General features: G+C 40.8%; 1 protein-coding gene across 4 annotated transcripts in view; it reads left to right on the plus strand.

Moving 5' to 3' along the window:
• DMD (dystrophin) overlaps nt 1-24,603 on the plus strand; it is a gene marked incomplete at both ends in the record, with an annotated part of 1,339,794 nt that overhangs the window by 1,264,268 nt on the left and 50,923 nt on the right. For all 4 annotated transcript variants that reach the window (XM_082008889.1, XM_082008891.1, XM_082008888.1 and 1 more), the window contains 4 exons: nt 8,668-8,742; nt 14,028-14,229; nt 17,584-17,669; nt 20,273-20,430. In XM_082008889.1, coding sequence (XP_081865015.1) covers nt 8,668-8,742; nt 14,028-14,229; nt 17,584-17,669; nt 20,273-20,430 — 521 coding nt within the window. The remainder of the gene's footprint in view (nt 1-8,667; nt 8,743-14,027; nt 14,230-17,583; nt 17,670-20,272; nt 20,431-24,603) is intronic.

Genomic DNA, 24,603 nt, shown 5'->3' on the forward strand with positions numbered 1-24,603 from the left:
CGTCTTGAACAGAACCCTTGATGTATTTTCAGTGCTTTGCTTTGCCTCAGGTCAAAACGGTAATAATGGGATGTTTGAAGTTTGAAAAGACTGTTCAGTAATATTTTATCTGAGAAGATATTATTGAAGTTGATTTTGTATTGCATATTCATTAGATGCTATTATTTTTCCCCACATTAGGATCCAAATTTTGCTTCTCATTCATATGAAGAAGCTAGTAAGGAGCTTGGTATGTATGTATTTTAAAGATCTGGTAGAAAACATGGATTCTGTAAGACAGGTAAATGCAAAAATGTGAGACCAAGCACATCAATGCTGTCAAGAGTTTTCATTTCCATTTTCCAACCCCTACACTTAGCCTGTAGGGAATAATGGAGCTATGTGATGTGCCAGTATATCATAATTTGCAAGGGGATCCTTATGTCTATAATACAAATTCGTACAAATTACTGAAAGCTTAATTTTTTTACGTGAATGAGGAAGATGCAACCTGGCACGAGGTAATGTTCCTCATCTGCCTATGTCTTTGAGACACAAGAGACACTTCTGTAGGAAGAAGGAGTAATATTAGTTTTATTCTTCACATACCCAATTCACACACAAATTGCTGTGTTACAATTTGCTAAAATAGATTAATTCCAACTTTCAAACTTATTGGCTCAGCTTGCTGTCTTCAGAGGTTTGTGTATTTATAAAAATGAAGCAAAATTACTTGGGAGCATTATTTGCTACTAGTAATAGAGGGTAGGAGCATGCTACGTACACTTTTGTACCCGATCAGATTGTCGGTCCAGGAAGTCCTGTGTCCTGTCTTCAATAGGGACTGCATCAGAGGAAGCAGAAAGAACCATAGGAATGAAATTATAAAATAACCTGCCCATGAAGGAAGAATTCTCAAATTCTCTTTGAGGTCATTTGTTGAAACATGGCCATTTATAAAGATAATAGTAATAATGGCAAAGTATTTTATTTGAGATTTAATACGTGCATCAGAAATTTTTAACTCGTCCTTCAACAGAAGCTTTTCCTTTTAAGATATTGAAGTGCTTGCTCTTGACTGCTCTTCTTTATTATTTAAACAACATTGCCATTTTATTAGTTTTAATGAAGCATCTATTCCTGACTCAAGTTGGGCAATTTTCACTCTTCATTTAAAGTTACGGCTACTTAAAGGTACATAATAAGCCATCAACATTAAATGACTTAATTGTTCTTTAATGGTCAAGTCAAAGTGGCAGCAGGTACTTGCAACTATGACCTTAGCTGTATAATTTAATGTATCTAGTAGATGTTGATATAGTGTGACTAGTTATATAAACTAAGAACACAGGAAAAAAACAAATGCTGAAATAGGAAAGGTAGTAAAAATCAGTGGTGAGTCTCAAATGTTCAGAGGCTGACAGACATCCCCTCAGTTTGTATTTACACCGTTATGAACCACTCCCATTTTCTTCTGACTTCCCTCTGAAAGTCTTCAAAGTACCAAGAACTGCTCCAGCTGCTTTTGTTTGCAAAAGCTGTTCCGTGCAAGCAGATCTGCTTTTTTACACCGTTCTTTTACAGCCCCCTTACAAATTTTCTCATCCTTTATGGTGGCTCCAGGGCATCACTGAAATGAGAATTTGTTATTTCATTGTCCTGGAGAGTTCAAGGAACGTTGGGTGAGGGGGGAGAAGGGAAGAGCTGGAATCAAAGCGGTCTGGGACTGCTTAATTTTTTTCAGATTGTCTTCTGAGCGTCAACGTTTAATGGCAGGCAGCTTAGCTCAGAATGATAGTACCTTGCCTTGGAGCTAAAAATTGCTGTAACCTTTGCAGTGATGGCTCAGGAGAGCTTGGTCTGCTGTGCCATACTGTTAGTGTCCCCCTCCTCCAGCCTTCCCCTGTAACGTCAGTACGAGTCTCCCCAAGGTGTATTAGTGTCACCATGAATAGTAATTGCAGTAGCAGGATGCAGTCAGAAATGTTGCCATGTGCAGCTGTTTATCTCTCCTAATTCACCAAGGCAAGACAAGAGGGTGAGAAACATTCTCACCCTTGCAGACTGCAGTGCACTGGTGACAGCTTTCCATTTAATTTGGAGGGATGGGGGTCAGTTCTCTGTGGAGTACATGGAAGAAATGTCAGAGTTGCTTAACACAAGGTGGGAGAATGTTGGAAGCTGCTTTTGAGCCTCCACTGGGCTTTCGGCAGCAGCTGCCGTGTTGATCTTGTGGCTGGCTGCTCTTGTGCAGCAATGTGGGCTTCCAACTCTGAATGATCAAGATGAATAAACTGTATCATTTTTGGTTTGTGTAGTTTAATTTGTCCTTCTGAAATGCTGCCTGAAGAGGCTGAATTGCCCCTCTCTGCCATAATCATTTTTTATTACAAGTAACTAAACCATGTATTGAATATGAGGGTTTATTAATGATCAACTAATCAATTTCCACCTTTGTACTGGTAAGACGTGTGCCTGTTGCACACCCCAGTCGTTTGATTTCTACTGAAATCCAGTGAGATGATACTTACATTTTTTCTTTAGAGGTTGCTTTTTCACTGATGTCCTTTTCAAGCTAACTACAATCTGAACAATAAAATTTCTCATTTCAGAAAAAAGGATTGGTTGGGTTCTGTCAACCTTGGATAGTAGTCAGTCCTAGAGTAGGTTTTCTAACAGTGTGTGATTGCATCCCCTGTAGGCACACACCTAATAGACAATACGCATTATTATAGTAGAGAAGTAGGAGTGAGATGGTAGAAGTTAACCTTGCATCCCTTGAGAATATCACAGGCATATTAGCAGTGAAGGAGAGTATTATAGGGAGTGTACTGTTCTGTTGTGGAGTAGGTGACCAATATGGGAACATTTTGCTCAAGACTATGGCACTCTTGGTTTGCAAACAGGCACCACTTATTAATATTTTTGAATGCTTGTTTGTTATTTTTTTATTTTAGGATTTTCCATTACGACTACTTCTCATCTAGCGTACATGAAGGGTTTCTGACCTTTCTGACTCCAAACTCTACTCACATCCCAACCCCATGATGGGGTATAACCCAGGTGTATATTCTATCCTTTCTTACACTTTTGGGTTTGCAGGCTAAAGAAAAGCCATTACATGCTAAAACTAAATTCCCAAAGGTCATGTCAATTGGTCCGGTTATCGGGATGCTGGCACGTGCTGTGGTGTTCATCCACTTGGTCTACGTGCAATTAGTAGCGTTTTGGTGCCCTGGGTACCTCCCACTTACTAATTTGCAGAGACACTGCCAGCTTTTTTACTCAGTGGGACAGGTCTAGTGCAGCGTGCTGTATTGTTTCATGGAGAGTGGTTAAACTGTCTGTATGTATAATACTGTGTACTGTTATTTATTCTCAATGTAGTTGATAGCATTAATTATTGTTACCATAAAAGAGTCAATGGCTGAGATTCAACTGATACTAAGCAGCATTACTTGATTAATTTCTTTCCTTTGTGCATTTGTCTCATTTGCATTTTTAAATTACAATTCCTAAAGAGGCGATATCTGTCACTCTAGGGCATCATTAAAAGATAGATGGGTCTTGGGCAGCAGGAAGGAACCCAGCATCCTTATCAGCCAGTCAGGGAATTGTAGCTACATTGAACCAACGTGAGATGAAGTTTCTTGAAAAGTCAGCGTGCCATTAATGTCTGATGAAACATGAAAGCGTAGTGGCTGGTAGTAGAATTATGGTCTATTCAGGGCTGTACAGTAAACAGTTTTTAACCTCTGTTAGGTAGGCATTGTCAGGGACAACGGTGACATGTAATTCCCCAAATAGTTTGTCACTGCAGGTAGTGTATCTAGGAATAGCTGTATAATCATGTCACAAGCTATGGTTGAGTAAGACTTTTAGGTTTTGAGGTATATCGCTGTAGGTTCACATTTTCTTCCTTGCAAATAAGTGAGAGTGAAAAAACTCTCAAAACTCTGTAAATCTTATCAAATGAAGATGAATATTTGACCTGATGGCATCTAGTTTCTTTCAAAGAAGTTCGTTATTAACTCTCTATATAGATATAACTCTATATATAAAATAATCAAATTTTACACTTAAGATAGTTATCACCTGAAACATGTAAGCTGCTCTTTTCAGTTTGATGGTGTCCAGGCAGTGCAAAAATTACTGTCCATAAAGTTAAGCGATTTTCTTTAATTGCTTTTAGTTGCTTACCAACTTATTTTGTGCAGTAAGGCTCAAGGATATGAGAATCTGTTTTTTCCCTCTTAACATAATATTCATATCCCAAAATAAAATCTGGAATTTAGCATGAGAGGATTTTTAAAAAAACAGTAAAATCTACATCATCTTATTTGTTGATATTGTGTCAGTAGTCAGTGGGACATTCCAGCAGGAGGTTCGAATTTTTGATACAAATCACTGGCCACTTCTCAAATGAGTGGTTTTTTTACCCTATTACTCACTAGCAAAAGGATCTGCTATGTGTAATTACGGCTGTTTCTACAATACTGTAGAAATACAACATTCAAAAATGTGTTGATGAGGCTGTCTTAGCTCTTTGAAGAAGAACATAGCCCTTACGTTTTGAGATTTCTCTCAACATGCAGAAGTACGCAGAAAAGGTTAGGATTTAATTATCTGATCATTTTTCCATAATATTTATGATTTGAGTTATTCCTATCAGCAGTCTGAAGTCCTCTTCATTAAAGCTGCACATGTAATAAGAGCACTAGTTCTTCTTCAGTGTTATTCATATTAGTATGAATGAGCGTAAGAATATGAACATGAACATATTTGTATGTTCTAGGCACATGATGGACATGGAAGAAATCACTTTTCTAGATAACCTTGTCCCTACTGCATTAGTTGCCATGAAGCAAAGGGAAGTGCTTGTCATGTCTGTAATGAAAAGAAGAAAGAAGTGAAAAGATATTTCCTAATTTCTGAGAGTCAGCGATGCTTTAGCAGTAAACTCCTTTCACCACGACAGTCGGAGGGCTGCGGGAGAAGCTTAGGAAGATCATGGAGAGATCTTACTGCTGTGTTGGTGGAAACTGTTCGTTGCTGCAAAGGTGTCAGCTGTAAGCACCTGCCCCATCTTACGGGTCTTCTGTAACACAATCTTAAATCTTCTCCCCTAGAAAGATTTATATTCCCTTGAACAGACGGGTTGTTCATGGCTGAGCGATGGAAGGACCATGATTTCTCTTTGCTGTGGGATGTAAATATGGGTGTCACCAAATACTCCTGTGTGATCCTTTCCTCAGTTTGTTTCTTTCCAGGGGCCAGGTGACCTCTTCCTCTACATCGTTGTTTCAGACCATAAGCAGATTATGCTCTTGAGCATTTACGTTTTTTGTTCAAAACTTGAAAGTTACCTTCTGAGCCATGAGGACTGGGAGTATCATTAAACAAAAGTTTCACATACCCCAAGGGCTTTCAGGCTTCTGACCCCCTCATTCGGGTGACGAGGCGGTGCATACTTTCTAGGAGTGGGAGGAAGGGGCTGGAGGAAGGCACGCGTGGCATACGGAGCTCTCCGATCTGCTTGCAGATGATAAAAGCTTTGGAGTCAAGGGTCAGAGGGCCCTGACTCTTTTAGTCGGCTGTTTGGGAGTGGCGAGAGCATCACATTTTTTTCCCTCAGGACCCAGGAAGAGGGGGGAAAAAAAAAAACAACCACAGGGAAGGGGGAACTACTGGTGTTTCCATCGGCCCTCGGAAGGTTGCTGCTGCTTGAGCCTCCTCCCTCCCTCCCCGCCTCCTCTGCACGATCCCAGCAGTAAGGGCTGGCTTGCGGCCAGGCTTACGCAGCCGCGCTCGAAGTCTCCTCCCTTGCGCTTAGCGGTGGTGTTACCTCCGACGCGCCCGAGCCCGGTGACCGAGTCTCATTCCCTGACAGTCTTGCGTTCTGTGGTTCATTTAAATGGCGTCATATGCCAGCAAGGGAAATACTTTGAACCCAGTTAGGAGGAGGCCTGGGCTCCCCTCGTTGCGCCACAGAGAAACGCGTTCTTTCGGGGCGGGGGGAAGAGATCACCAGTGGTTTCGTAGGAGTAGGGGGGTGGAAAAAGCAAAATCATTCAGATCCAGTGACCTCAGATGACTGTCACCAGCTGGTCAGAGAGCCATCCGTCGGGGGCAGGGAGGTGGCGGCATAAGGAAGATGTGAGGTGAGCAGTTGCCACGGGGGCAGTGACCGGGCACGGGCGGGCGCTGCTCACAGCAAGGAAGGTGGGCGGGGGGGCACGCGACGGCTGCGCTTGGCCTCAGCGCGCAGAGCCAAAAGCAGACGTTGCTGATACTCTCCCAAAAGCTGAGATGAGGGCTCAGAAATGAGCTCGTGATCATTTACAGCTGATGCTTCTTGGCAGCAACGTCATTAAGGTTGATGACAAATTCAGTGTGTTTTACATACACAGGAAAACAGATGTAAACTACAGCACTTTCAGGATTAAGCGTCTTCATGGATCATACTTTCTGCCCTGATCGATGCCTTAAATATGCATATATATTTACTAATATTTCTTGAAATACAAATAATAAGTAGAGAAGCTTTTTTTCAGAACACTCAGGGAAAATTTAGGGAAGGCTTCTTCATTTTATCTAATGCTATGTGTAATCTAGTATGTATTGTTTTTTGGAATACAAATGCAGATTTACAACAAGGGTACAAAATGTAACTGAAGTCACAGTGCGTTTGCGAGGGACTGCTTTATTAATTTGCCTTCAAGACAAATTAAGTCGCTTTATTTAAAAGGCTCGCTGTATTCTACACCACATTAAGGCTTCTGGACCTGTCAGGATGATTGTGAGAGAGGGAGCTGGCAGGAACGATATGCAGGAGAACTGCCCATTTTAAAAGGTGTGTGGGTCTGTGCAAAGACAAAGCTGAAACTATCCCTTCTGCTGTAAGACGCGTTTTAGAAATGTTGCGCAGCTTTTATTAAGGTATACAAAACTACTGAATTACCAAACCTCAGATTACTCATTCAAAACAGCTTAATTAAAATTAATGTAATTGAGACTATATTCCCTTTGCTACCTATACCTGTACAGCATTGTAAATGATGTTGGGATAGTTATACCCGAACTACCACGTTGCAAACAGCTTTATAGCACCTCAGCGCATATACCAGCAGGGAACTGTTTTGTATTTGCCCTCTTTTTCATCATATTCTTTCTCTAAGAGTCTGCCAGGCTTAGAGGCAGCTTGTTGGGCTAAATGGACCTTTATTCTGAGCCAGTGTATGTTCTTTTTGTATTTACAAGTAGTTTACATTTTTGAAACGTTTCCCATCATTAACTCCTTAGGCCCCACGGCTTTCATCAGTATATTAAATGCATTCAGTAGTGTTGCTGGGTGCTGAGACGGGCTGACGCAAACAGCCCATTCCTGGGCTAGAAAACCCTTAAGTTACAAGATGCCCACCGATCTGTCAGGAGCGGTCCCTAGACCCCCTCAACGCCCAGGAGTGTCTGTGCCCAGGAATTAGTTGGGCAGGTGACGGGGCCATGACTCTGCAGCACAGCAGAGTGCCCCCCACCGCTCCTCACCCCCAGGGCGGCTGCCCTGTAGCGTCCCTGGGAGGAGCTGGCAATGCCAGTTGGGAAATGGCATCGGTTTGTGGACTTTCTCCCCCAAAACATCAACCGTGATGGCTTACCCGGGTTCTCTTTGATGAAGTTACCAGCTCGCAGCTATACATGGTTAGCTTAGGTATCTGTTGATCTACTCGCGTAAGTGGATCAACTTTCCTGGCCGGATTTGGTCCAAGACACATTTTGTCCAAACCCCCTCCTTTCTGTTCAGCTTTATCTAGTATTCACTTCTTTGGCTACAGACCAGTTGCTGTGCCTTGCTGTGGAGATCACTGGAATTTGGTGCTGAATAACATTCAGGTGGCCGGTACCGTGCCTGCCGAGGCCGAGAGGCTCGCCTGTTCTGGTGCGGCGTGCCTGCTTTGATGTGCGTCCCTGCAGTGTCCCGGGCAGTGTTTGCAAGTCGTGGTTGAGCTATCCAGCGGGGACTTGTGCAGGTCTCCTCGTTTTGGTAACCGCTGGAGAAGGCTGTAGGGAAAATGGTACCACACCGTCTGTTCCCAGGTGGGTGCCGTTCCCCGCTGTGCTGCCGCTGGGAGCTCACCTGGCTGGGTGAGCTGGCTTCTCGCCGGGAAGGCTTTACGTCTCAGGGCATGGCTGGGCTCTGCTTGGGTTGAAAGCACAAAAGTTTCATTGTTGGGGTTTTTTTTTTAGCAGTAGCTGAGAGTCACCTGCTTTTTCCCGAGCAGAGCTCCTCTCGGGGCTGCCTGCACGCAGCCTGGCTGGTGTGTCGGGCAGACAAGGGGGAGTTTCAGGTTGTTATCTCGCTCGCAGTGCCTGCGGTGTGAAAGGCTGCGGTGTTTTCAGACAACGCTGCTGCAGTCACTGATGTTGTCCTTTCAAGTGCTCTTAAGTTCAGTGCCTTTGAATGAAAGGAAGTAACACTTTAGGACTTAGTTTTTTTCTTCTGGATGATTTATTGTCAAGATTTGAGGGCCTTTGCTCAGTGAAGTAGAATTTCTAACATACTTTTTTTTTTCCTCTGTTCTTTTAAGCAATGAGTATAATATTCTAGTTCAATTTAACCAGACTCAAGAAGATGCTGTTATTTCTAAGGTGTAAAGCTTATCTTTTATTTTAATATTTCCCCCCCTACAGCTGACCTGAACAACGTCAGGTTCTCAGCGTACAGGACTGCCATGAAACTCCGCAGGCTGCAGAAAGCCCTCTGCCGTAAGTATGTGCCTGTGCCTCACCCGCTGCCGGCAAGACTTTGTAACCAGCTCACAAGTTTATTCGCAATTTGCAGAAGCAAACACCCCCACGCGTACCCCCAGCTCTACCTGGTGCATGGAAACCTCTCATCTGAAGGGTCTTCTGCTGCCACCGGTTTGCACGTTCCTTACAAAACCAAAGTGCTGGGTGGTCTGTAGATCTGTCCCTCGTAAGACAGAGAAGCGGATCAGAAACAGAACTAACATCCCCTGCATATTTCTTATCTTTATACTCTTTTAGCCAGGTATTTTCACTGCGCTCGTTAGTGGAGCCACGTCCTGTGTCAGTCGCAGCTTTACAGCTCAGGGCCAGGCGAACAGGATTGTCGTGTGCTGGGAATGAGGAGAGTTGGGGTGAAATAATCGCTCCAGAGCTGGAGTTGTTAATGGTTTGTTAAGTTGAATCTTTAACCCTGAGGGGTTATTGCCTTTAGACGAGATCATCGCAGTAAACATTTAGCGTCATTTTTCCTGAGCTTTTAGTTATGTTCAGAAGTCTCTCATCAGCCATACATTAGGGATGTGCGTGTTATAACACTTTAACTCTCTCAGCTGGTGTATGGCATTCTACCTGTCACTGGAGTTATGTTTCCTTTTCAGCTTATTGTAACCTGATAGCTAAATAATTTGCTCCTAGTTTTCTTGACAGGCCAATCAGTTGCCAAAGCAAGCAGCTTATTAGGCAGTGCAGTTTGGGAGGTTATTAAAATATTTTAACATTCACTATTTGGTGTTTAATTACGGGGTTACATTTCTGACACAGTTGCAAATGTCTCAAGTGTTGATTTATCTCAAGTTTGGATTTGTGCTCACATGCTCTCTGGAACTCTGTCAAACCCTGATATTTTTGAGCATGTTTACTTTTAGGCTTATGAGCATGGGTGAATTCCACTAGTGAACAGACTTAATTTCTGAATGTATAAAAAAATAGAAAAGGAAAAGAGGGGAAAAAAATAAACAATAAGTGAAAATTCTTGTAACATAATGAAAGGTTTCAACATAAATGCAGTGACAATGAATTTTGATGATCAGAAATACAAACATCTTTCCATGGCACAACACTCCTGCCAGGCTCATTGTGGAAAGGTAGTGTAGAGAAACTAGAGTGATATGCAGTGAAAGGTATACAAAGTCAGTGCAGCACTGAAGTAAGGAACGAAAAGTTTTGGAATTACAGGTTTCTTTAGCTGGCAGTGCACAAGTGTAACTTGTAACAGGTTTTTATGTCTGAAAGTGCAAAACTTTGCATCCTATTTTATCTATATTACTCTGATTTCTACCACTGAATAACTTGAGACTCATCTTGGACTTTACGGTGTGGAATTGTAATTATGCACTGAAGTTTATCTCTCGAGGTTACACTTTGGTAGATTTTCTGAGAATGGATGTTTTCAGAGACATGCAGTGGCGCTTACAGTGATTAGTTTAGCACATTCTTCATACTTGTATTTAAGGAGAAGTATTTAAGGAATTTGGTTAGCAGTCTTTGTTCTTACAAATATTTTTGCTTGGAGACAGCATCATTGTATTTGTGTATTCTATGATTTCAATGTCATTTGTGAACTCAGTTTAATCAGATTTTTTCTTTAAAAACCCCAACTCATTACAAAATTCTTTTTCTGCAGTTTGGCACTGATAGAAATAGAACACAGTGCTGGGTTTTAAGGCTCCTACACATAGCCAAAAAATCCCTAAATTCCACCTGCAGTAGGTGCTGCTTTCAGCTCTTACTTTTTATTTCAGTTTTAAGATAGCATGAGTTTAAAAAAATAAAATTATTTTCTGAAAACTTCGTAAAAAGCAGAGCAATGTTGTCTACTGAGGAGTGCTCTAAAGATGTGTGCGCGACAGAAGGCCTGCAAAAGTGGGGGTGCAGCCTATTCCTCAGTGGCAAGAATAAAAAAAAAGGACTATTCTTACACGTAGTTCTTTTCAGTTTGTAAATTAGACCAATGAACATCAAGACACTAGGACATTCAACCTAAATAAGAATATGGAAGATGGTAATCCTTAACAAAGAAATGTTGGGGCATTGTGTTACATTAGGAGAATCTAGTGTGTGGCTGTATCATCCCAGCCTTTGAAATTGTTGTGGGCATGCCAGGTGTAACTATTGTACCTTTTTTTTTAAAAAATGTATGATTTCCTTTGATAATCACATCAAAGCATGTTGACTTTCTTGCTTTGCTAGTTTTAAAAGATCTGATCTTCAAGTGCAAACCACATCTGAATATTGTGATGTCAATAAAATAAGATGTATTCACAAACTTTTCTTGGAAATGTAGCAAAAGAAAATGTTCAAGAGCTTCTGTTAGGGTGCTTTTTTCCTTTAATTTTATACAAGGCTAGATTAAATACATTTTTTTAATGTATCAGTCAGCAGCAGCAGGTTACAGAGGAGGTGATCTTGCATTCTGGCAACACCATTAATACTTTTTATCACCAGCTCTACGTTGAGATTTCCCCAAGTTAAGTATGTGACCTCCACAGCATACTTTCTCCTGCCTGTTAATTGTCACCTCTGTCCTTCAGTTAGTTAGTTATTCCAGGTCATCTTTTATACTTTTCCTGCAATCTGGCCACAGGCTGGTGTCTACTTACAAACATCCTAACGTTTTTTCTCTTGCTTTAGTGGCCAATGAAATACTTATATAGATGACTGACTTAGATTTCAAAATAAGCTAGAAGATACTGCTCACACACATTTTGGAGTCAGTTTTGGAATTTTAAATAGAAAAGAATAAAAGGGTGGCAGAGAACCCAGAAAAAGTACAAAGCATAAAGTGGTATGGTTTATTTCAATTAATGCTTTGCAAATCACTGAATGGCAATGAATATGCAACTCTTTAATACGTATCTGACTGTTGGGGCTTGTCTTTTGAAAAAGTCTGTCATTCATGCGGCCTCCATATTTGCTTTCAGGAAAGAAATACACAATTCCTGGTTCTGGGTGAGGACCCCCCCCCCATTTCTTTAATCTTGGTGGGAAAGATGCAGGAGGAGCTTAGCGTGCTGAAGGCCAGAGACACTCTTCCCATAAAAAGAAGTTCCCTAAATCAGAGTGTGGCAAGAACTTTTTGCTTGTTGTAGGATGAACATGTGTCATTTACTTCAAGATAGGACAGGAGGATGATGAAAAGCAGGGTGAAAGGCTTTTCAGAAGTTGCTGCTTATTAGCAGGAAAAGCTTTCACAAAGTGGAATGACCCATGTTTAGCCGTAGCTGCATATATAATTAAGCTGCCACTCAGATGCCTTGGGGGTTCATTTAATTACCGTTGATTCATAGTCTCAAAGGAACTGAGAGTTCAGCCTAAAGCTCAGAGTTAAAGGTGCTGTGAAGGCAGTGCTCTATTTCCAATTTGGCTAATACATTATTAGAAGAAAAGCATCTTTCTGAGACTCCTAGGAATGGGTCTGATAAATATGCTTTTGTGGGATAGAACACTGAGCTTAGAATAGCTGTATTTTATATGCTAGTAAGTTAAACACAGTATTCCAAAAGATTTTCTTTTAATAAATATCTATATGGTAATTTGAAAAAGTAGAATTCTAATAAAACCCTGCACAAAAGCACACATTCAAAGTTAAATCTCTTGGTATAATAATGAGGATGCCATTCCAAGCTTTCCTTATTATTTTCCTTATTATTTTTCCTTGTTTCCTCTAGCACTGGGTATGTTAAGCAAACAGCATGAAACTTTCAGAAGTGTTTAAGCGACTTAGTAACAGAAGTTCCTGCTGAATTCAAATAAAATTTATACTCCTGAAATTCTGTTGGCAATTATGAAACCCCAGTGTACTGTCCACGCAGCATTACCAAGCAGCCCGGTGTGCAGCTGAAGTGTTTGTGGCCTCCACTAGGACATCAAAGGGTCAGCTTCATCCTTGGTAAAATAGAATACTCAAGTGTGAATTTGGCAAATGTACCCTTAAGCTGGATCAAGTTCTAAAAAAATTCCTGTATGGGGTTCTGCTTTTAGCCTCTGCACGTTTGGGTTTTTTTGGTGCTACCGACAGATGTTGCTTACCAGGACTCAATAAGACACATTTTTATTCCAATGAGAGAAGAACTGGTCTTGCAGTTGGGTCACTTCATTTCCTGATTTTGTGAAGAATTTCCTGGGTGGTTTGGGGTAGTTCATTTTGGACCGGATGCTACTCCCTCGAGTCAGGTTTAATCGTGCTGTACTTTGTGGCTGCTGATGGTACAGGCAGGACTAACAGCATCTGGGCTTTAATATCTCCATTGCTCACACCCTGGAAATTCACTGCAGGGAATTGCAAAGGGTTTTCATGTGGCAATAGGAGGATGTGCATCAATAGCCTAATTTTTCTGATTTATTTTGTTCTTATTCTTCTTCTACTTAGTAAACCAACATCCCATAATGCTCTGATTTGGTATCCCCAAAGTGTGATGCTGCTGGTGATGCAGTGTGCAGAGACTAAGAGCTGAGAAAGGGAAGTTCTGTTTTGCCGTGGACATCCAAATTTTAAAATGCAACAGACTTAAATTGGAACGAAAATCAAGTTTTTAAATGTCTGTGACAAAAAACTCTGTTTTATGTTGACTGATAAGTTTAAATGTATCTTATTCTGTGAAGTCACAGAGGTATTTATAAATATAAATGCTCAGCAGAATTAAAAATGGATAAATTTCATTAATGAATATTGAAATAGGCCATTTAACGTTTCTGGAACTGTCTTTTCCCGGTTCTTGCCAGAGGAAGAGTAACAGAGAGGTTAATCCCAGTTCGGTTGTGATTTGTTTGTATATTCCTTGTAGAGTTTGGTTCAGTTAAGATTGCTTGACTTCTGTAAGCAATGGATGGCATGTCTCAGGAAAGCTAGTGACACGCACTATGTTTAGAGCACATTTGGTTCAATGCAGTAGTCAAATATTAGCCTATCTGTAGGAACATAAAACATGAAAGATGTAATTTTTACTTACGTAGTAATTTATGTGTAGTATTTCCATAGGATCCAATAGCTTAATAGGTACTTTACAGCTAAAAATGAAACAGATTTCATTTGTGTAAACACTGCCCTCTAAGACCACAGCTGAATAAACAGTGCACCTGTAGGAGTCTTGAAACCAGTCTTGCACGTGACTTTCAGAGGACTTTACGTCCTCTGGCCAAGTATGTAAGGCAAGTAAATTGTTCGGTTTACTGTTTGGGTATGGGTAATACAACCACTGTTTCTCTTCAGTCTTTATTGTGGGGGTTTTTTTTTATTTTAACAGTGGATCTCCTGAGTTTGTCTGCTGCCTGTGATGCCTTGGACCAGCACAACCTCAAACAAAATGACCAGCCCATGGATATTCTGCAGATCATTAACTGCTTGACCACCATTTATGATCGACTGGAACAAGAGCACAATAACCTGGTCAATGTTCCTCTCTGCGTGGACATGTGCCTCAACTGGCTGCTGAATGTCTATGACACGTATGTAGGGGTGCTCTGAACGTGGGGTGCTCAGGAGCTGTCCCAGCAGCACAGGGGAAGGGGTATTGAGCCGTTTGTCTCACTGGAAGATGAATGGCTGGAAGCTGAAAAAAAGGGTAGTTGAAGTGAAAGTTTATTAAACCTAATGGTTTAATGACTGCATTTAGCTGAATCAATACAGCCCTTGGTTAGGCCTACAAACATAGATTTATTAAGCTAAGCAATGAGAGAGCTGGAAAACAACTTTTTTAACAGATTTCTGTGCTCAGAGCAATTTGGGCACTGCGTGTCCTCAGTAGGTCACGGCTTTGCATGGCTTTTTAAATTTATTTAGGTAAAGACCTTCAAGAGAAGAAGCAACGGTATAAACACCATCGTATAGATTCTTGCATGTGTCTCTACTTCTGGATGTTAAACCTTTTCAGAGCTGTCCATTTTCTGTAGCTTTCAGTCTGTAGTTCTTCTTCAAAGATGGAAGAGGCTCATCTATAATCTGCTGTGCTTACAGCCCGTCTCAGGAGATTTGAGAAATATTTCATATAAAATACTTGATCATAAAAAGCACTATAAGTATAAATACAACAGAGTAAATTTACCTTAAGAAAATTTATGGTCATTGATGTTCAGTGGGTTAATGATGTTGCTCATAATGCACAGACAAATTCTAACACACGTTTCTAAGGTAATTTTAGAATAAGCCATTATGTTTGTATTTGATTAAAGACAGCAGTAGCAGTATTTATTTGTTTTTTTAAAAGTTCTTATCAGCCACCTTCAGCCAGACATGCTTATTACTGTGGCAAAATAAACATATACCTATAGAAATGGAAGGACATGGGTCAATTCTTGTATTTCCATTGGCATTTGGAACCATATGGAAGTGAAGCGCCATAACGTTGTTCTTCCATCCACCCTTTATCACAGCACTGAAGCTTCAAAGATCACCTGAAAAAACAAAAGTACAGATTTCTACAGAGTCTCTTCTGCAGGATCATCTCCTATAAGCCAGTTGCTTGTAACATCCTCTGCAGCAGCTGCAGTATCCTGCGAAATGGATTACCCAGATTACATTGTATTTTTGTGTAGTGTACCGGTAGTATGGAATGGGGCTATAGTCATTTAAGAGACAGGTTTTATTTCTTTAATCTGCTTTGCCTTTCACAGAACTGTGATCCACTTCTGAATTATCATCAGCTGTAAGTAACATATGAATGAAGACACCCAGTTAGCGAAAAACAAAAAAGATGTGCTTGGGATGTTAATCCAAATCAGCTACATTAGAGGCAGAGAGGGAACTAAAGGTCGTTCTACAGGCTGCTCCTGAGCTGGACCATCCGGTTTGGATTTGCCGTGTCCAGTCTAGTTTTCTTTATGTTGCACTGTGCTGAAAGTACAACATTAGAAATTATAATTGGCTGCCTCCAGGCAATTCCCTAGGTATGCTAGGGAACTGTATATTGCAGGATACGATGAAACAGAAAGGTGTTTTATGTGTGAGGAAAGCTCGTAACTGTTTTGCTGAAATTCAGGTTGGAATTATGCTGGTAAGAGTGGTGACCTTGGGGTTACATGTGTTTAGTTTTCATTGTAAACTTAATAGGCAGAGATCAACTGACGTGCATAGCAGTACTGGAGACGTTTAATTAAATGTTCTGAATCTTTACTTTTCTTATAATTGAAAACTGTCATTTGTAAAGATATTAATCAAATTCACAGTCAATGACTGATCTAATTATGGGCACAGCTCTGCAAATCCAGCACGTTTCAGATTTGTTTTAATTGATCAGTCACTCATGCTCATTTGCAATAGCATGCTAAATTATTGGTTTGACTTGGGAGGAGAGGAGAGTGAACTGAACAACTCATGATTCGTGCAAGTTTCAATTTAATATGCCTTGCAGGGAAATCATCATTCTTCATTCTTCTCCTGTATAATTTGCATGAGCCTGGTATTCATCAGCAGGAGTTTCTCAGGGCACAGATGATAATTAATTTGGAAAAGATTTGAGGGAAAGGAGTAAGAGGAGTGGAATGTGGAAAGCATAGGTAAACAAAAAATGCTTATTTGTGATGAAAAACGCAAGATTCTTTCGGAAAAGGGTGCAAGTTCTAAATTTGTCTTCGTCCACCAGTTTCTGTCTGCACCTTTTACAGGGTTTGCAGGGGAGATGGGCTGGTAAATGAGCACCGCTGGCTCCTACGACGCTTTCGCAGGATTAAAAAGACAACATGCATCTTTGCCAAACAGTGCAGTGGCATGCCTGTGCGTGACTTCTCTTATTTCCAGTGGTGTTCTTACTGGTGACGCTTCAAAGCTGTTGATAAGACTCTGCTTCAAAAAGTCAGTTTTAGGCATTAGCTTCCTCCTTTGTCTGTGTCTTCATTTGCGATAGATGTTACACGTCTGAAATGCTATCAGAAATAGAACTCTTGGGGGAAGCCGGCAACTGGAAGTAAATTGACCTAAACCAGATGCCTGAGAGAAGATGTGAAGGTTTGTCGTTGCATCGCCTGCAGCACAGAGGAGGATGTTCTTACCACAGTCGCATTAAAAAGCAAAAGTAATAGGGCGGACGCGTCACAGCGCAGGAGTGAGCATGAGGGGAAGGTTGCCCGGAGGCAGCGCGGGGACTGGTGTGGAGCGTTCCAGCCCCTTGGCACTGCGCAAGGCAGCTTTAAATGCTGCGAGGAGGAGCTCTGGAACCTCGCCGTCTTTAATGGCATAACTGTGCAGTCTGCCTGCCTTCTCGTGATTTTTAGGCAAGCTTCATCATTCACCTGAACGTCTTGCAAGTGCCTCTGTCGCTGCACACTGCTGGCAGAGGCTGCTTTTTCGTGCCTGGCTCTGTATTGCCTTCTCAAACAAGTTAGGGCAAGGCTGACAGACAGTAAGCGAAGACTTTCTATCAACGACTGCTACATCACATTTCTAATGAAAGTGAAGTTGTATTGTCTTTGGCAAACGGGATGGTTTTCTGTTCTGTCAAGGACCTCATCTTCCCTGAGAATAGCTCAGCAGCAGTTCACAGAGAAGCCTTTTCGAATAAGCATAGGCTAAAGGCTTTTTACTCTCATGTTTGTCATAAGAAAGAGATAAGTAGTTATTTCTAAACAAGGCCATTTCTGGTTGAATTGATACAATGGCATGATCCAATTCAGCTATGCCTGTGGAGCCACAACCATATTTATATTTTGTTTCTAGTTTATGTAATAACTGGCCAGCCTGAGCTGTGCAACATGGTTCTGTGTGGGACTTCATTTATGACGACTGTGATACTGCGGTGAACAACGGTACAGTAAACAAATTATTACATGAACGGATCATTTTATCAGCCAATGTTTCTTTTTCGTTAGGGGTCGAACAGGAAGGATCCGTGTCTTATCTTTCAAAACTGGTGTTGTATCCCTTTGTAAAGCACACCTGGAAGATAAATACAGATGTAAGTCAATGTAATTCTTTCTGGTTTAGTTTATGTTTATATTCTGTTTTCATTCCTCCTATTTATTGCATAAACATTTAAGTAGCATACAGAGACATTCTTTTAGATAGTCCAGGTGCAAAGTGTGTTAATTTGCTCCAGCTTGTATTCATTCATATGGGTTTAGGTAGTGTAGCACAGTGGTCCCGAAACGTTTTTGATCATGCACCCTAATGGGTAAAAAATTTTTGAGCGTGCACCCCCAATAGATGTATATTTATTTATAAATTATACACATGTACTGCCATGCTAATATACTGCATACATTATAAAACATAAACAAAAATATACATTTAAGATGTTGAGATAAAGATGGAATAAGCACTATTTTTTTGTATTTAATTTATCAACAGAACAAAAATTCTTACCTCACTACAGTGGATTGTCTTGTGCACCCTCGGTGGTGGATGCACCCCCGCACTTTGGAGACCACTGGTTTAGCACACCTTCATACACAGAAATGCATGTCTACAGGACATCTTGCTTTACAGCATTTTAAAATATATTACCTTTTTAGAAAGTTTGCCACAATGTGGTCAGGGTCTTACTATGTACATTGTGCTTAAATAAAGTTGCTATCTTTAAATAAATATTAAAGGTATGCAAATTCTGTATATTTTAATAGACCAAACCCTGAAATACTTGGAAAAAATCCACTTGGAAGTTTTATTTGACTAATGAATCAGTTCACTAGTGAGGCTAGGATCCAGACAAGATCTACTGAAAAGAGTAGTTCTGAAGAGTAGCTTGCTGGTTAAATTCAACTGGTATCACTCATTCATGCCTTTAAAAAAAAAAACCCAAAAAACCAAAAAAACAGAAAACCAAATCTTTAGGATTTGACCCAATACCATACCAGTTCTTCATCAGTTGTTATTATTCTGTTCTTCTACTAATGAAAGTTGAAGAACGCTAAAGAGAAACCAGACAGTTCCAACAACAGCATCTGTGCATGACTATGTATAATTGGATCAGATTTTAGGGCAATCACTATGAATGTCACAGTTTAAATTTCTAGATGGTTCACGTGGGTGTTGTGAAAAAGTATTCAGAAATTCTTTTAAGAAAATTACTCAGTACAGATATTTTCTCAAAATGTTATTTCATTGAAGAATATAGAAGTTATAAAGGAAAACATTTATTCATATTTTATTGTCTCCTGCAGAGCGTGTGCATGGTAATGCATAACGCCCCTTGTTAAGGTTGTAGAACACTTAATGTTTTAATGATGGGGAAATTGAAAGCCAAATCATTTGTGGGAGAGGAAGGAATTGTCTCTGCCAAGCTGTAGTCTGGCTTCACCATCGATGCTGAAGTCATAGTGCAATTGCTGTGGCTGCAAGTACGCAATGAGTCGCACCCCTTAAAATTTTTTCTTTCTTTTCTGCAGCAGCGGAAAGTTGGTTGTGCTAAAGGACAAGTTTTCAGGCTTGCAGAGGTGATGGAGGGATTTATCAAAAAATTATTTATTATAAAACTCAACTTGACAAGAGTGAAACTCTTGTAATTAAAAAATAATCCTTTCTATATCCATTCCTCTGTTTCTTTGGAAGAAAGCAGGTGTCTAAGCAGTACTAGGAAAGTTATCGTAAGCAGTGCTGAAGCACCTTGGTAATTGTATCCCTGGAGTCAGGTGAAATATTAAGGTGGCTCCAAAAAGAGGGTATTATTTTATTCTGTCTGCCTTTCTCTGTCTCTTTTTTTTTTTTTTAACTCTATGAAAAGTAAGGAGAATTTATTCCAGTCATGTATTGTCAACAGGGATATTACCAAATAAATATTTCAGTTAATGCTAACCTGATTTTTCTTATTGTTATGAACTCTAAAACCTCCTCAATGTATGTGCGGTATAACTAATTCCTACCTACCCAATTAAGTTGAGTTTACAAAGGGATAGTAATTCTGTCCTGTAAGGATTCTTTTCTAGAACGATGCAGTAACACAACATGGCTTCAAGTGACATTTCACTTCAGAAATAAAAACTTAATATGATATTAACATTCCCAATGGATGGCAGAGTCTGTTGTGCTATAATGTTTTTCCTTTATTTTAGAAATACTATTGGATTAAAAGATTATGATAAATCAAAGTTAGGGAGCTCTTGTTTTTCAGTTCAACTCAATTGAAAGAGAAGTGGATACTCTGAGTTACACGTTGATTGCTAAGACTTGAAAATGCACTGTATGTTGTATGAGATTATTTTACTGTTAAACAATATTTTTAAAACATTTATGTTGTTGTCGCTCAAAGATCCTGCTGTTTAGTTAGCTGTGTTACAGTCACAGCTGCTATTATCAGTAATGCCAGAGGTGCTGTCTGATAATGGCCTTTCTTCCCATGTACAAGCCCATAATGCTATTAAAAATTACCACTAGACTGCTTATTTAACTGAAAAAAATCTCCAGTGTTTATGGGAAGAGAAGCAGCCAAACTGAAGACGTGCGTTCACGTCCACCAAGGCTGTTGACCACACTTGTGAGCCTTTGAAACGATGCAAACTTCTGGGTGATTTGCCATATCCCAGTTGTGATGCTTTCGCACGGGTGTCCTTTTCCTTCCTCCAGACCTGTTCAAGCAAGTGGCCAGCTCCACTGGCTTCTGTGACCAGCGCCGACTGGGACTCCTGCTGCACGACTCCATCCAGATCCCTCGGCAGCTGGGGGAAGTGGCCTCCTTCGGGGGCAGCAATATCGAGCCGAGCGTCAGAAGCTGCTTCCAGTTTGTAAGTTCATGTTTGCTCGCTGTTAATTTTCTGATTTGTATTTTGTGTCGACGTAGCCTGTCCATTCCAAAGAGGATTGAAAATCTGGAAGAAGGATTAGGGTACCGAGGGTTGTTTGATGGTGGTGTTCATTGGTGTATTAAACCGTTCCTTTGACAAGATGTATTTGAATTAGTCCGTTTCTCTGGCCGTGGTGGAAGAAGCCCAGATTATGCTGTTATCCAGACAGCAAATAGTTGTCATCAAAGCTTGTATTGTAACTGAACCCAGCAAGCAGTTTAAGTCTTTGTTACAGCAGCTCCTGGTTTTACAATTTTCTATTGCCAGCAGTAGACCACCATTTATTGCTGCCATGTAGGTGAACATCAATGGTTAATCTAAATTTTGGGCATATACTTACCAGTGACAGCCAGGTGACCAGGGGAGTGATAGAAAAGGAGCGACTGCCTGCAGTGCTGCCTAGAGGTGAGGAGCACTGGATGAGTTCCTTCCACTGCTTGAATGGATAATGCCAGTTTTCTTTAAAGAGTACTGAGAGAATTCCTGTCCTGTCTGTTGAGGAATACACTGCAAACTGGAGGCTCTTTTTCAAATTTGTAAATTATTTAATCTGAGGAGGAAGAGAGTTAAGGGAATTATTCATCCTTATCCTAACCACCAGCAGGATACATAAGATGAAGACAGCTGCTTAATGAAAAGGTAGAGGGGGGGAGGTAATGTATGGTCTGTGATTAGCTCTCAATGCATCTTCTACATTACAATGGAAGAAACGCTTTTTTCCCATCCCCTAACTGTCCCTGGGGGATTTTTTGTTTGGTTGGGGGTGGGGGAAGTTTTTTGCTTTTTTGCCTGCTGCTCAAGTTTCATTATGTGGTAGATTCAATTATGTAGTAAGCAAAATGCAGCAAGTTTTTTTCAATGAATATTAATGCTTGGAAATAGTCTTCTTACACACAGTGACTATGAAAAGAATCTAATTCTAAAATCACCACAAACTTCAGTTGTGATGGGATGTTTGCTTTCCGTACTTTTTAAACTTCTTTTATCAGATCAATTCTACAGGATTCATCTTTTCCCATTTCATTCATGTCTTGACCTTTTATAATTTTAGCATGTATTTGATCCCATTTCTAAATTAATGTTTTACAGGGTCATGCCCTGGGTGGATAACCCATGCTGATAAACTGCGCATAGTACCTTTGATAGCTGGGTTAGACCCTGCTGTGGCTTTCAAGCCTCAAGTTCATGTTGTACTTTCAAGTGGGACCAACGCAAAATGAAGCCACAGCAAATCCATGGTCAAAAGCTTGTTTGTGCAAATGACCTTCCTCAGAAATCAGGACTTGCTGGATCCTATCGTTTTCCCAAGTGAATGCCAACAGTGCTTAGAACACTGTTGAAAAACTGATAAGGATAGTAACCTCAGAATCTGACAAAAGCGTAGGTTTTTTTTGAAAGGGGTCTGCCATTCTGCGTGTTTCTACTAGGAAAAAAACAATAAAATTCATGGTTATGGAACACACAAACCCAGTTTTTATAAAGTAGGAAGAAGAACTTGGAATAAATGTGTATTTGAATAAAATGAGTTAGAAACATTGTCATTACAAATGAAGACATGCCAGCGGGCTGAATGCTGTACCGCATCCAGCTGCCAGCATTTTTAGAAACAAGCATAGCTGGGTACAACCTTTGACATGTTCATAAACCAAAACATCAGAAAACCTGAGCTTTCCTTCTCTTACCTGCACTGAAAAATAGGTTTTCTTCTCACCTGCAGTAAGAGGAATTTCATCCTCTCTTTTTCTTCTGGGTGAAATCTCATCTTAATTTGCAGAGTGGGAGGGTGGTTTCTGACCTGGGTTGCAGCAGAACAGATGATCTTCTAGGAGGACCAGTAAAAGGGAGGGAAGCTCAACTGGGGAGGGAAAGTACAAAAACAGGGGGGATAGGATCCTAGGGAGAGGAGCAGAAATCCAAGCATGGGGAGGGAGAAGGAACTAAGAAGTGAGGAAAAAAGGGCCACCCTTAGGGAATGATGGTAAGAACAGTAGTAAGAGTAACAGTGATGAAGGAAACAGAAAGGTGGCTGGGATGAGGTTTGAAAGAAAGGAGCAGTCAGGAATGCAGAGGGGGGAAGAAATAAGACTTTTCCAGGAGAAAGGGAGGAGTACAGAGAGATCCTTTTGCATAAGATGGTGGTGTGGGGCGCACGAGGGTCCTCAGGCTGGGCAGCAGCGCAGAGGTGCCAGCAGGAGCAGGGAGCAGCCTGGGAGCAGTGACTGGAGGAGCTGGACAGCCAAGCGGGGATAGCACGGAGCTCCCGGTGGCCTCCTTTTACTAAAGTGAGATAATTCAATTTTTAAAAATACTGTGGGGATTCATAGTTTACATTACTGTGTAGAAACTAAATTAAGTCTTTCTTTATACGCCCACGGTGAGTAATGCTTTTTCTTCAGTAGTGGGTTTTTTTTCTTTCTGTTTTTTGTTTTTTTTTTTTTAATTTCTTTCTGGTGATGATAAGCCAGCAATAAGTTGCAGTCATGTCAGAGTCTGCAACAAATGTGTGCTTCAGAAATGGCTCTCCCAGCCCCCTTAGGTTAAGTGCCCTGGCAACGGCCTTGGCTGTCTGCACAACAGCAGACAAAAAGGGGATGTTTACTGTTCCGGGCGATAACAGGGGAAATCTCTCCTGCTTTTCGGTTTGAAGTGCAAGTCCTTGGGAATGAGGGTTGGGGAGGGCAGGCTTCCCAGCCCGGCTGTTGGCAGCAGCCAACTTTTGCTGCAGGCTGCTGTTCATCCCCCCAGCACCGACTCTTTTCATAGTTTTCTGCATGTATGGGAAGGTGCTGATATTAATTGTTGGGAGAAGAAAGGATATCGTGGGACTCATCTTTCTTACGTGGGGCAGGGGGATGTAATTTCTGCTTTGAGATTTTAAAGAAAAAAAATCTTTAAGTGAGAGCAAAGAGCTTGATCTAGTGACTGAAGACTATATAGTTCTGCCTGCGCTCAGACTGCATCAAAGCAATCTGTAGATCCATGAAAAATGGAGTGAATTCAGTATTACTGCAGTGTGAAAGCACTTTCCTTTTAGATCTGTGATGTGATCTACATTTTTTAAGGAAACTGGGTAGAGAATTGTTATGGACTGGAGGACACGCGCGCTGTGTTTTGATCACAGTCAAAAATTATTAATATGCTTTCCTTGTATAGTGTAAATAGGACGTAGGAATTCACATCACTGCCTTGGTTGAGTTGCTGTGACATTGGGACATGTGGCATTGGGACATAGGGGCATAAGAAATGCGATGCAAAAACAGAGTGCAGCTCAGATGAAAAAGTCTCTTGCTATTTCTCAATAAAACATTGGATATTTGGTTCTTGTTTATAAACTGCTTTAAGTATGCTTTCTTCTGAGCGTGCACTTGTAGTGGAGTACTTGATGTGAAAAACTAGCACAGATGAAGCTAAGGAATAGTAAAATATATACAGTTCATTCATATCTGTATTTTAAACCTTCTTGTTTCATTTCAGTTTGGCAGAGGAAAGTATTTTAATATACTATGTTGTATAGTGTTCATTTCTAGGTTTGTACGTGATCAATGATAAGGCAAGATCAGCCCGGTTTTTACAACCACTTACCTGTGTCCTATCCAGCGTATTTACTCAGACAAATAAAAGCCAAAATAGGGGCCTTTTAGTCCTTTTACGTGGAGTTTGAGTATTGCAAATCCTGGGCCAGCACCCTAATAGTGACTTTGACCATAAATGCTGTGATTTGAATTGGTTGGGCAGTTGTTTTGTGAGGGGTGGTTTGCGGGGTTTTTTAACAGTCAGGAAATATCAATACTGTGTACAGATAACACAGTTGTATATATATAGTTACGGAGAGATCTATATGAAAATAACATCCAAATGCAGTGTTACTGTTGAGGGACTCAATCTCTCTTGAGACATCCAGGCAGCCCTTGTTTCTATTCATAGGGTATTTCTTCTGCTTTTGGCTCTGACAGCTGGCCTGAGGGAACTAGCAAATCCTTCCTCAAGCTGCTCCGCTGTAGATGTCATAAAACAGCAATTCTGGTTTTATTTCAGCAGGGTTTTGTGAACCTGTGCCTGACTTTGGGAGGCGCTCTTGAAGAGTCCTACAAGTGAACTGCTTTAAAGAGCTAT

This window comes from Phaethon aethereus (genome assembly GCF_964289735.1).
Source record: "Phaethon aethereus genome assembly, chromosome: 1".
NCBI classification, from domain to species: domain Eukaryota; kingdom Metazoa; phylum Chordata; class Aves; order Phaethontiformes; family Phaethontidae; genus Phaethon; species Phaethon aethereus.